We start from the raw sequence: 11,970 nt of genomic DNA, 5'->3' as shown, positions 1-11,970 counted from the left end.
AAAAAATCTATCTATCTATATATATAGATAGATTTAAATATAGATAGACAAATAGATAGGTTCTGCTAATACAAATGATTAATGACAAACCAGTCCTTAGAACCTAAAGTAACTGCTAAGCAAAAGGAGAAAATAATCTATGGTCTCACTTCAGAGAAAAGACATTGTATTTGAAATTTTATCAACTTACCCACAATAGGACCAGGATTCACTCCGTATTTTACAAGCTGATCCAAAAGATCTTCATTAGTTAGTTCTGTTACATCTAGATCATCTTTATCATCTTGTCTGGGTTTATCAGTTTTCTTTGTGGCTTTCTGTAAACAAAGTTCAGTAATCATTTTCACATGAATTAAAAAGTGTCCACTTATTAGATAACAACACTGGATAACAAACATATAATCCACCACCAAGTTAGTTTATAGTAATATTAAACCTTAGCAATTTAATTAAATTAAGAGCAATTCATTATTGGAAAGCATTTTCTAAGTTGAACTGCAATCATACAAACCTAATAGGGGAGTCAGTAATTTAAATTTTAAAGACATTACTGTTAAAGTAGTCCATTTGGATTACTTATCTAAAAGACGTAGTAATGACATCAAAAATCTAAAAGAGTAAATAAAAGTAAAACTAACTGACTTTAGATAACATTTTCCTTTCAATAACTATTTTTTTCCTTTTTTTTGGAGATACAGTCTCCCTCTGTCGCCCAGGCTGGAGTGCAGTGGCACCATCTCAGCTCATTGCAACCCTTACTTCTCACCTCAGTCTCCCAAATAGCTGAGACCACAGGTGCACACCACCAACCCTGGCTTTTTCTTTTTTTTTTTTTTGTAGAGATGAGTTTTTTGCCATGTTGCCCAGGCTGGTCTTGAACTCCTAGACTCAAGTGATCAGCCCACCTAGGACTTCCAAAGTGCTAGGATTACAGGTGTAAGCCACCACACACAGCTTGAGTAACCAAAAGTTATATTTCATTTCTTAAAGCATATATATCTGATGGCAAGGGATGGCAACTAGCTACTAAAATGTTACAAGGAGTTTCACTACATTTGTGAATTCACCAATCATAGAGCAAAAATACTTGGCGGGGTGGGGGGATGACAATACAACAATAAAAATACAAATAAAAAATACAGTATAACAACTATTTACATAGCACTTACATTGTATTAGGCGTTATATATAAGTAATCTACAGATGATCTGAAGTATATGGGAGGATGTGTGTAGGTTACTACACCACTTTATATTAAGGGACTTACTAAAGCATCCCCAGAGTTTGATATCCATGGCCGGGTCCTGGAACCAATCTCCACCCCCAGGATAGGAGAGAGGACTGTAAACTCCTTATAACGTAGTTATTTTAGTAGCTAGTTTATGACCACGAGGAAATCTGACACATTTCATGGTTACATTATCACCTGTGACAGTTTAGTCACCAGATTGACTTCTGTACCATCAGTTTACTAAAAATAATCAAAATAACGTGAAACAAACTTAGAGAGAAATTTTTAAAGTTTTAAAATTACTTTATACAATGGCAGTATTTACTGGGAAAACTATAAATTTCCAAGGTTGAACAACTAAAAAGGAAGCAAAAGTATGGATACCTTTTAAGGCTGTGGCAAACAACCTGACAAATGGGTCAGTGACCTCAGCAAAAACAGTGTACTGAACAAAAAATGGCTGTTAAAAGAATGACAACATCAAAGAGAATTGTATGAAAAAGGCTCAAATTACCAAGTTGTATGGAATGCTCACTTTCCAGTCATATTGGGGGGGCGGGGAATCAGGCATTATTTGGCTATGTACTACAATCCCTGTTTTTAGCAAATAAAAATACTCTGATCTAAAACTGTCAGGCTCAAATCTTTTTTCTTTTTCTTTTTTTGAGACTATGTCTCATTCTTGTCCAGGCTGGAGTGCAGTGGCACAAATCTTGGCTCACTGAAACCTCTGCATCCCGGGTTCACGCAATTCCCCTGCCTCAGCCTCCAGAGTAGCTGGGACTACAGGTGTGCACCACACGCCCAACTAATTTTTGCATTTTTAGTAGAGTTGGCCAGGATGGTCTTTAATTCCAGACCTCAAATTACACACTTGCCTCAGCCACTCAAAGGGCTGGGATTACAGGTGTGAGCCACCGCACCCGGCCTGAAATACTTCAAATAAAGCAAGCTATGAGAAATTCTTTTTTTAAAAGCTGTTAATTGCTAATCATTCTATAATCAGAAGCCAAAAAATCCTCACCAAAAAGATAGCTGCTCATAAGAATAATTATGTTACCTCAAGAAAAGTCTTTAATAAAAAGATGGCTATGGAGAGTTACAGTTAGGGTATTTTCAGCAGGCTTTTAATTCACATACGTTGCACTAACCTAGAACTGCCAGGCTCAAATCTGGAAGCAACCCACACCATAATATCCAAATAGTTGCCTATAAACTAAGAGTTCTAAGATTTACTTCTTTTAAGAAAAGATTTAATCAAACAAACTCAATCCTTTGTTACTGACTTACTTGAACTTTCCAAAAAGTGCAGTCCGGTAGTATAGAGAAACTAAATAATGCTTAAAATAAAAATAAAATACAGAAAAACAATCAATCAGGTTCAAATTATTTATACATAATCCCCGCTACCACAGAATGTTCAAATTTACTATCAACAAAACATCCAGGAAATTCCAACTTTTCATATGTTCTGAGAGATTTCCAAGAAATCTCTTGGAGCTGGGCAAGGTGGCTTCATGCCTATAATCTCAGCACTTTGGGAGGCCAAGGCAGGTGGATCACTTGTAGTCGGGAGTTTGAGACCAGGTTGGCCAACATGGCAGAAGGCTGTCTCTATTAAAAACACAAAAATTAGCTAGGTGTGGTGGTGCGTGCCTATAATCCCAGCCACTCGGGAGGCTGAGACAGGAGAATCACTTAAACCCAGGAGGTGGAAGTTGCAGTGAGCCAAGATCGTGCCACACACTCCAGCCTGGGCAAAAGAACAAGACTCCATCTCAAAAAATATCTTAAGTCTTTTTTTTTAAAGATGGAGTCTTGCTTTGTCACACAGGATGGATGGAGTGCAGTGGTGCCATCTCGACTCATCGCAACCTTCTGCCTCCCCGGTTCAAGCATTTGTCCTGCCTCAGCCTCCCGAGTAGCTGGGATTACAGGTGCACCCCACCATGCCTGGCAAAGTTTTATATTTTTAGTAGAGACAGGGTTTCATCATGTTGGCTAGGCTGGTCTCAAACTCCTGACCTCAGGTGATCCACCTGCCTCGGCCTCCCAAAGTGCTGGGATTACAGGTGTGAGCCTCTGTCTCTGTGCCTGGCCAAATATGTGATTTTTAATCTGTCACGAAAAAAGTTCCAGAAAAGTAATGTCATTTTATAAATCGCAAATTTAGTAAGGATAAAAAATTAGGAGACAGTTAGTGTGTCACACATGATTAGCAGTTTCAGTCAGGAAAAAGGTAGCCATTAGTTGTAGTAAATTCTGCCTCCAGAAAGCTTTGTTCCTTTAAGTAGATCACTTATCTCTTAAGAGTTTCACTCAAAAATACTGAGTACCTACTACGCCACCTGATGATCTCTAATGTATTTTTCAACTTTAAAACCCAACAGTTCTGGCCAGGCACGGTGGCTCACACCTGTAATCCCAGCACTTTGGGAGGCTGAGGTGAACAGATCATGAGGTCAGGAGTTTGAGACCAGCCTTGCCAATATGGTAAAATCCCCTCTCTATTAAAAATACAAAAATTAGCTGGGTGTGGTGGCATGCGCCTGTAGTCCCAGCTACTCAGGAGGCTAAGGCAGAAGAATCGCTTGAACCTGGGAAGTGGAGGTTGCAGTGAGCCGAGATCATGCCACTGCACTCTAGCCTGGGTGACACAGAGAGACTCCATCTCAACAAACAAACAAACACCCCTCCCCGCCCCTGCAAGAGTTCTTTGATACCACCCATGAGCTACTCTAACTCCTTTAATCTCTACCTCTAGTATCAAAGATGCTTGACTGTAACAGTATTATAACAGATTCTATTGAGCACTTATTATATACTGAGTTGTGTTCCAGGTTTCTGTATTAACTTACAGAATCCTAAAATACTCCATGGAATAAGATACTAATATCCTCACCTGACAATTTAGAAAACTGAGGTTCAAGCATGCACTTCACTAACTCAGGATATCTGCATGCTATAATATACACATTACTTTCACATATCCATGTTATTGGCTTCCCAAAATTATATTTTAGCAACTTTGCATTGTATTGTCCTGACATTAAAGACAAAAATTCAGAAATCATTTGTTGTAATAGGTATTAATTACTGAGCACTAGACACTTCACATACACAACTGCATGTAATCCTCAATCTGACTAAGTAGCTATTGCTATTAGATTATTTCTCTATTTCAGGTGAAAATGGAGGATCTTAGATTAAGACACTGTTCAGTGTCATATGAATAAATGGCAGATCTGGAATTTGAATGTATTAACTCTATGATTCAAAAGTCTGCATACTTAACACTTTATTGTAACAGTCAAGGTCAATTTGTGATTTAATTAACATTTCTTATTGGTATCCTACTTCTTATTGTTCTTTTCCAAGTCTTCAAATATTTCCTATTGAGAATTCATAATTTGGCCAGGAGCGGTAGCTCACACCTACAATCCCAATGCTTTGGGAGGCCCAAGCAGGTGGATCCCTTGAAGCCAGGAGTTCAAGATGAGCCTGGTCTTGAACGACAAATAAAATTCTAAAAATATTTGGGAGGCCAAGGCAGGCAGATCACCTTAGGTCAGGAGTTTGAGACCAGACCAGCCTGACCAACATGGAGAAACCTCGTCTCTGCTAAAAATACAAAAAAAATTAGCCAGGTGTGATGGTGTGTAATCCCAGCTACTAAATACAAAAATTGGCCAGGCATGGTGGCGCTCACCTGTAATCCCAGCTACTCAGGAGGCTGAGGCAGGAAAATCACTTGAACCTGGAAGGCGGAATGAGCCGATATCATAGCACTGAACTCCAGCCTGGGTGACAGAGCCCAACTCCATCTTAAAAAAAACAAAACAAAAAAAAAAACAAACCACCCAAACACACACTCATAATTCACCAGACCAGATCAATCAAGAATATTATGCTCCACTAATTCAAATAGCTGCGCCTTGATGCTCTGCTCCTTAGAACAATATGCAGACTGCCAACTCTGTAAACGTTTATTTTTGTGTCCACAATCTAACACCTAAAAATACTGGTACCAAGATGCATAAAATAAAAAGCTTAGAAATAAGAAAACAAAATCAAAGCAAAACTTCTAATGTGCAAATTTTTGTCATGTTATACCGAGTGAATCCAAGAGTCTATGGTAGAGGCTGAAATGCAACAATGTCTTCTGTAATTAAACCCATGATTAAATAGAAGGTATATGCTATGCAAATATTTAATCTTGGCCGAATCCACATTGACGTTTGATTTGTCTTAAAATGTTAAAAATCGGCAACTCTCAAACATAATTTGGCTTTCTCCTATATTATAAACATTTTTTTTCTTTTTGCCATCCCATTATGCAGAAGATTATAAAGATTCTTTAAGAAATATGACCTGGTATTATTTTTATATGGGGCAAACATAAAACATAAACATAAAACATAGTATATATAAGAGGAATCTAACATGAAGAATATATATATATATTTTTGAGATGGAGTCTTGCTCAGCCACCCAGGCTGGAGTGCAGTGGGGCAATCTTGGCTCACTGCAACCACCGTCTCCAGGGTTCGAGCAATTCTTCCATCTCAGTCTCCCAAGTAGCTGGGATTACAGGCACCTGCCATCGTGCCCAGGCTGGTCTTGAACCCCTGACCTCAGGTGATCTGCCCGCCTCAGTCTCCCAAAGTACTAGGATTAGCCACCGCACCCAGCTGAAGAATAATTTTATACATAAATTATCACAAATGTCCTAAGATTCTTTTCCTGTAAATTCAAAATTATTTTTTCCTATGCCTGATAAAAATATCGACCAGATTCCCAATTATAACTCACTTAATGTACTTTAAAACAGAAAATGATGCTACTGACTACCAATATTTTTTCTTCAAGTTGTTGACACCAATATGAAGCCCAGTCAAGGGTAGACGCCTCTGAGGTTTTTTGTTTGTTTGTTTTTGAGACGGAGTTTCACTCTTGTTGCCTAGGCTGGAGTGCAATGGCACAATCTCAGCTCACTGCAGCCTCTGCCTCCAGGGTTCAAGTGATTCTCCTGCCTCAGGCCTCCCAAGTAGCTGGGATTACAAGCACTTGCCACCACGCCCAGCTAATTTTTTTGTATTTTTAGTAGAGACAAGGTTTCATCATGTTGGCCAGGTTGGTCTTGAACTCCTGACCTCAGGTGATCCAGCCGCCTAGGCCTCCCAAAGTGTAGGGATTACAGGCTTGAGGCACCTTGACCAGCCACCTCTGAGTTTTAAATACTTCAGGTAGCCGGGCGCCGTGGCTCATGCCTATAATACCAGCACAGCACTTTGGGAGGCTGAGGCGGGCGGATCACCTGAGGTTAGGAGTTTGAGACCAGCCTGACCAATATGGTGAAACTCCATCTTGAAAAACAACAACAACAACAACTTCAGGTAGAAGATATTTAAATATAAAATTATGAAATAAACTTTCGCTATATGGATAAAATCATTAAATGAAATACAAACAGCTTAATTACCATGCCAATAGACCTACTAGGTACTCTTAAAAAACGTTACTTCATGCCACTCAGTGGCTCATGCCTCTAATCCCAGCACTTTGGGAGGCCGAAGCAGGCGGATCACCTGAGGTCAGGAGTTTGAGACCAGCCTGGCTGACACGGTAAAAACCCAGCTCTACTAAAAATACAAAAATTAGCCAGGTGTGGTGGCTCTTGCCTGTAATCCCAGCTACTTGGGAGGCTGAGGCAGGAGAATCATTTGAACCCAGGAGGCAGAGACTGCAGTGAGCCGAGATCACACCACTGCACTCCAACTGGAGGGACAGAGATTCGGTCTCAACACAAAACAACATTCTTTGCGAATCAGTCGGAGAAAAATTAAAACAAAAAACAAACCAAAAAAACCCCCAAAACAACAACAAAAATTACTTCCTTTTATTCACAACTTATTTACAGGGTGCTTACCAACTTCAATTAACATATGAATTGGATATATGAGTAAATAAATGCAATTCATTTTTTTAAATCCCCAAAGTTAAATCCAGTAGTCAAGAACACATGGTAGGAACTCAAAATTGCTGGATAATCTGAATTAAAAAATTTTTACATTTAGTCTTCTTATCCCCCAAAGAACACTAGGTAGATCGGGAGGTAAACTCTTACCAAGTGGCTGACAGAAAAACATTAAAACTGAGATGGTTGTTGACATGTAAAAGAAATCGTCCCCAAAATAAATAGGAGCCAAGGCTGAGGCAGGATTGCTTGAGGCCAAGAGTTCTAGACCAGCCTGGACAACACAGAAAGCTCCACCCCCCCCCCCACACACACAAAAAAGATTAGTAGCACATGTCCCATGGCCTTTGCTACTCAGGGAAGCTTAGGCAGGAGAATCTCCTGAGCCCAGGAATTTGAGGCTGCAGTGAGCTATCACACCCCTGCACTTCCGCCTGGGAGGCAGAGAGATCCTGCCTAAAAATAATAACCTGTAATTCTATTATAAGCATACAACAAAAAACTTCACATTTTAAGACATTTGCACAGAGGACCAACACAGGGTTTTATAGAAGATCTAGGGTTTTTTTTTTTCAACTGTGCTGATTTTTTCAACCAAATTATTACTGAAAGAGTTTCTTTTTTTGAGACACTCTCACTGTCGCCGAGGCTGTCGTGCAGTGGAGCGATCTCGGCTCACCACAACCTCCGCATCCCGGGTTCCAGCGATTCTCCTGCCTCAGCTTCCCAAGTTACTCGGATTACAGGCAGGAGTCACTACGCCTGGGTAATTTTTGTATTTGTGGTATAGATGGGGTTTCACAATGCTGGTCAGGCTCATCTCGAACTGCTGGCCTCGTGACCCACCCGCCTCGGCCTTCCAAAGTTCTGGGATTACAGGTGTGAGCCACCGCGCCCGGCCTTTACTGAAAGAGTTTAAATACTACTTTATTTTTCAGAGCAAGGGGACATAATGGGTAAGCGGGTACGATTTATTTCAAAAGTAAGTTTGTTTATTATTAACAAAAGTAGCTTTGCACAAAACAAGACATCAGAAACAATAAGGTGTGATTGGTCTTTTATTTGTCCAACATATATTTGGCACTACTATTTGTCAGACACCGTACTCAAGACGTTAAAACTTTCAACTTCTCTAAAGCCCAGGCTAAGATTTTCAATTAAATTTACATGTGTCTATTACATTTGTCTTTCATTTCCGCCTGAGTAGCCAAGAAAACACATTAGACAGGTTCTTTAAAAACCAAAGTGTTGTAAACTTTGAAGGAAGGAATAATTTTGGTTTACCCTAGTGATCAATCGCAACAACTTCAAACACCACATTCACTGTCTTACAAGGCATTTTAAGTTACACCCATTTCTAGGTTTAGCTTCATCCTATTACGATGTGAAGCCCTGTAACTCGGCAGGCATAAGCAAACCCACAAAAAGCACTTTAAAATCCACAGAACAAAAAGCAAACTACTCTCAAAAAAAACATGCTTTGCTAGAGCCGATTTGAGATTTAACCGGGATCAGACATTCCAAATTGCAATATCGATACACCAGAATGTCACGAAATAAATTTTTCCTGAATCCTAAGTCTTTCCTTTCCTCAAGCAAAATCTAGCAATAAGGGGGGGAAACTCAATCCAAACTGTGAGTAATTTTTAAGTAATTTACCCAGATTTTTAAATATTTGATAGGTGCTTAAAAAGGTAGTTTAAAATGCTCGTTTTAATTTGTCGTGAAGCTGTCCCGCCAAAAGATGGCCTACTGCTAGGAAAGATTAAGACAAACTAGAAAACATAAACGGTTCAAAAAGCCCTCCATATGCAAAAGTATAAAAAGGCGGGAATTTCCTTATTTCAAATTTTGGTTAGAAATTAGTGTGTCATCAGTTGCCCTCCAGGGAGCGCTCTGAGACTCTGTTGCGAGTCATTTCAGTTAATAAAGCGGGAAAACGCTCGAACTTAACCTATCTCATTTTGGGGCCACCCATCTAGAGCTTTCGAAAGGGCACGTAAGTCCCCGTCTAAAAGCCCGCTGCCAGCGGCTGGTGGTCGACGGACGCGACATCGCCCGCGCGGGGGCCCCACCACCCGCGTGCAAAACAACCGCCGCCAACGCAACTCCACACCTCCCAGACCACACGTCAAAGAATGCGAACCCCGCGGTCCCAACTTCTGACTTCTCCGCTCCGGCGCCTGCAGCCAAGCGGGCAAGGGGCGGCGCAGGGACAGCCCTGCACCTGGGAGGCCCGAAAGGACGCTCGGGAGGGAGGGGCTGCGGCGGGCGGCGAGCGCGCGCGGCAACCGCCAAACGCCCGCCTTTGTGGCCCCATCCCCACATCCTTACCCTGCCAACGGCGGCCCGGCTCCGGCCCGCGGGGCCGGCCCCAGAGCCGAGGACCGGGGTGGGCTCGCGCTCCTCATCACTGGAGAAGTCCGGGGACCCCTTGCTGTTGGCGCCGGCGGCGAGCGGCGGCCGGTTGCGCGCCGTCAGGTGCTGCAGGTAGAGCTGGACGTACACGTCTTTGCGCTGCTCCCCGGCCGGCAGCGTCACATTGTTGGCGACCAACTCACTCTTCAACTTCTCTTTCGTCAGGACCGAGGGGTCTTCCAGGAACTCCGGCATCTCGGGGATCTGCGAAGCCCCCTCCCCGCAGTCTTAGCCGCCGCCGCTCACGCCGGCGCGCTCGCTCCTGGTCGGGGGGCCGCTGTGTTGCCTCAGAGCCTCACGGCTCCTGCCCGGGAGGAGCGCCGCGGAGAGGAGCAAAAACTCACAGACACAAGCCAAGCCAGACCCGGACACAAAAGCCCCCGAAGCCGAACTACGGACCAAGTGCGGCCAAGCTGGAAGCCCGCACCAACCCCAGCCCACACACTACAGGCAGGAGGCGAGCAGCCTGCTTCGCCCACGCCCCAAGAACGCGCGCCGCCATTGGCGGGCGACGGGAGGAAGCGCGGCGCTGATTGGCGGGAGGGCTCGCGCGGGTTCCATTAGCCGCCGCGCTGAGAGAGAGGAGGTAGAAACGCAGTTTAAAAGGCGCTGGGGCGGGAGCCGAGGCACCCGGCCCGCTTCTGTTTTCGTTTTCTCCACCCTTCCCCTTAGACGCCGATAAGGGACAGGTCGTACTGCTTTTGTGCGCCGTTTCCTCTCCCTCCGCCAGCTTGAGAAGCAGCTTTCCTCTCTGGGGTCGATCGCCTACGAACGGGCCGAATTCTACGCCAGCTGTGAGGACCCTTGGCTGGGCCTTTCTTTCTCCCGGGACACTGAAGCACCGAAGAGTACCCACAGCCTCGCCCTCCCCAAACGCTAGCCCTGAAGGGGAAGAAAAGCAGCGAGGCTTGTCTGTAGGCACTCATATTCCTTGATTTGATTTACTTTGGGAGGGGGAGGGCAGGGAGTTACGCACTCCTCTCTCGACTCGCGAACGCTTCTTTTGTTCCAGATACCCAGGAGAAGGCGGACCTCTACCATCGGGCACTTTAGATTGCCCTTGAATTTGTGACAAAATTGTACTATACCATTCACTTCTTAGTCTTATAGTTGGGGCATGTCTAAATTGTTTAATTTGAACAGTGCGTTGAGACTCAAGACAAATTCACGCATGCAATTTTGTTGAAAGCCATCTCTGTGGATCCCACCACCCATAAGAATCTTAAAACAACAAAACGAAGCAGAACCCTTGGGAACCCCCTATCTGGTCAATTCAAAATAACTGAGATGGTACATAACCCTAAAGGAAGCCTAGTGACCTATCATTAGGCCTAGAACCCTAATCAAACCCATATTACTGATCCGAGTTAAAACCTGATAGAAATCTAACAAATTTACTACAATTAAAATGTTTTCCTGGAAATTTGTATCACTCATGACAAATACTTGTATTTCTGATAAATACGTATGTTTAAAGAAGCTTTCGTTCTAGAAAGGAAAGCCTGGGGCGGTGGCTCACGCTTGTAATCCCAGGGGGCTGAGGCAGGCAGATGGCAAGGTCAGGAGCTCGAGACCAGCCTGACCAACATGGTGAAACCCTCTTCTCTACTAAAAATACAAAAATTAGAGGGCACGTGGTGCGTGCCTGTAATCCCAGCTGCTCAGGAGACTGAGGCAGGAGAATCGCTTGAACCCAGGAAGTGTAGGTTGCAGTCAGCCGAGATTGAGCCACTACGTTCCAGCTTGGGCAGTAGAGCAAGACTCCGTCTCAAAAACTGAAACTAAATAAAGGAAAGGAGACCTTGGATTTAGGGTGTCCTAATCATTTCCCCAGAATCTGAGCTCCAAACTATGTTTTAGAAACTGGTTAAATTTTTCTTTTTTAATGTTTAGTTGCTTTCTACACTGTTAAGTTAGAATACATTTAAAACAAATGCCTTCACTAAAAATGTTTCCTAGGATTTAAGCCATTTAGTTTTGCTCAAATTGAGGAGACATTATTTCTTTTAGTGACAATTGTTTAATTCCTTTATAAAAATCTCAGTATTCACTGAGTATTAAGTATTAAGCAATGGTATTAAACTTAGTAATGCAAATTAAAAGTCAGTTTTTTTTTTCTCATTAAACTTTTTTAATGGGTCTCAAAATTCAGTGACAAATTTTTGGTCAAGTTGTTGCCATTAAAAAGTACTGAAAAAAAGGCCGGGCGCGGTGGCTCAAGCCTGTAATCCCAGCACTTTGGGAGGCCGAAGCGGGTGGATCACGAGGTCAAGAGATCAAGACCATCCTGGTCAACATGGTGAAACCCCGTCTCTACTAAAAATACAAAAAAAAATTAGCTGGG

At 42.8% G+C, this 11,970-nt stretch overlaps 1 protein-coding gene across 4 annotated transcripts in view; it reads right to left on the bottom strand.

Moving 5' to 3' along the window:
- TMPO (thymopoietin) overlaps positions 1-11,061 on the bottom strand; it is a 34,691-nt gene extending 23,630 nt beyond the window's left edge. For 3 of the 4 annotated variants that reach the window (XM_017516370.2, XM_017516380.2, XM_017516367.2), the window contains exons 1-2: positions 9,543-11,061; positions 191-317 (exon numbers count right to left, since the gene is read on the bottom strand). In XM_017516370.2, coding sequence (XP_017371859.1) covers positions 191-317; positions 9,543-9,821 — 406 coding nt within the window. In that variant the 5' untranslated portion in view covers positions 9,822-11,061. The remainder of the gene's footprint in view (positions 1-190; positions 318-9,542) is intronic. The other variant, XM_017516383.2, reaches the window with a different exon arrangement.
- Positions 11,062-11,970: the final 909 nt, after the last annotated feature.

The sequence above is a fragment of the Cebus imitator genome, unplaced genomic scaffold (assembly GCF_001604975.1).
Source record: "Cebus imitator isolate Cc_AM_T3 unplaced genomic scaffold, Cebus_imitator-1.0 Scaffold18, whole genome shotgun sequence".
Taxonomy (NCBI): Eukaryota; Metazoa; Chordata; class Mammalia; order Primates; family Cebidae; genus Cebus; species Cebus imitator.
The sequence above is the reverse complement of the archived record's forward strand: the minus strand, read 5'-3'. Positions and strand labels throughout refer to the sequence as shown.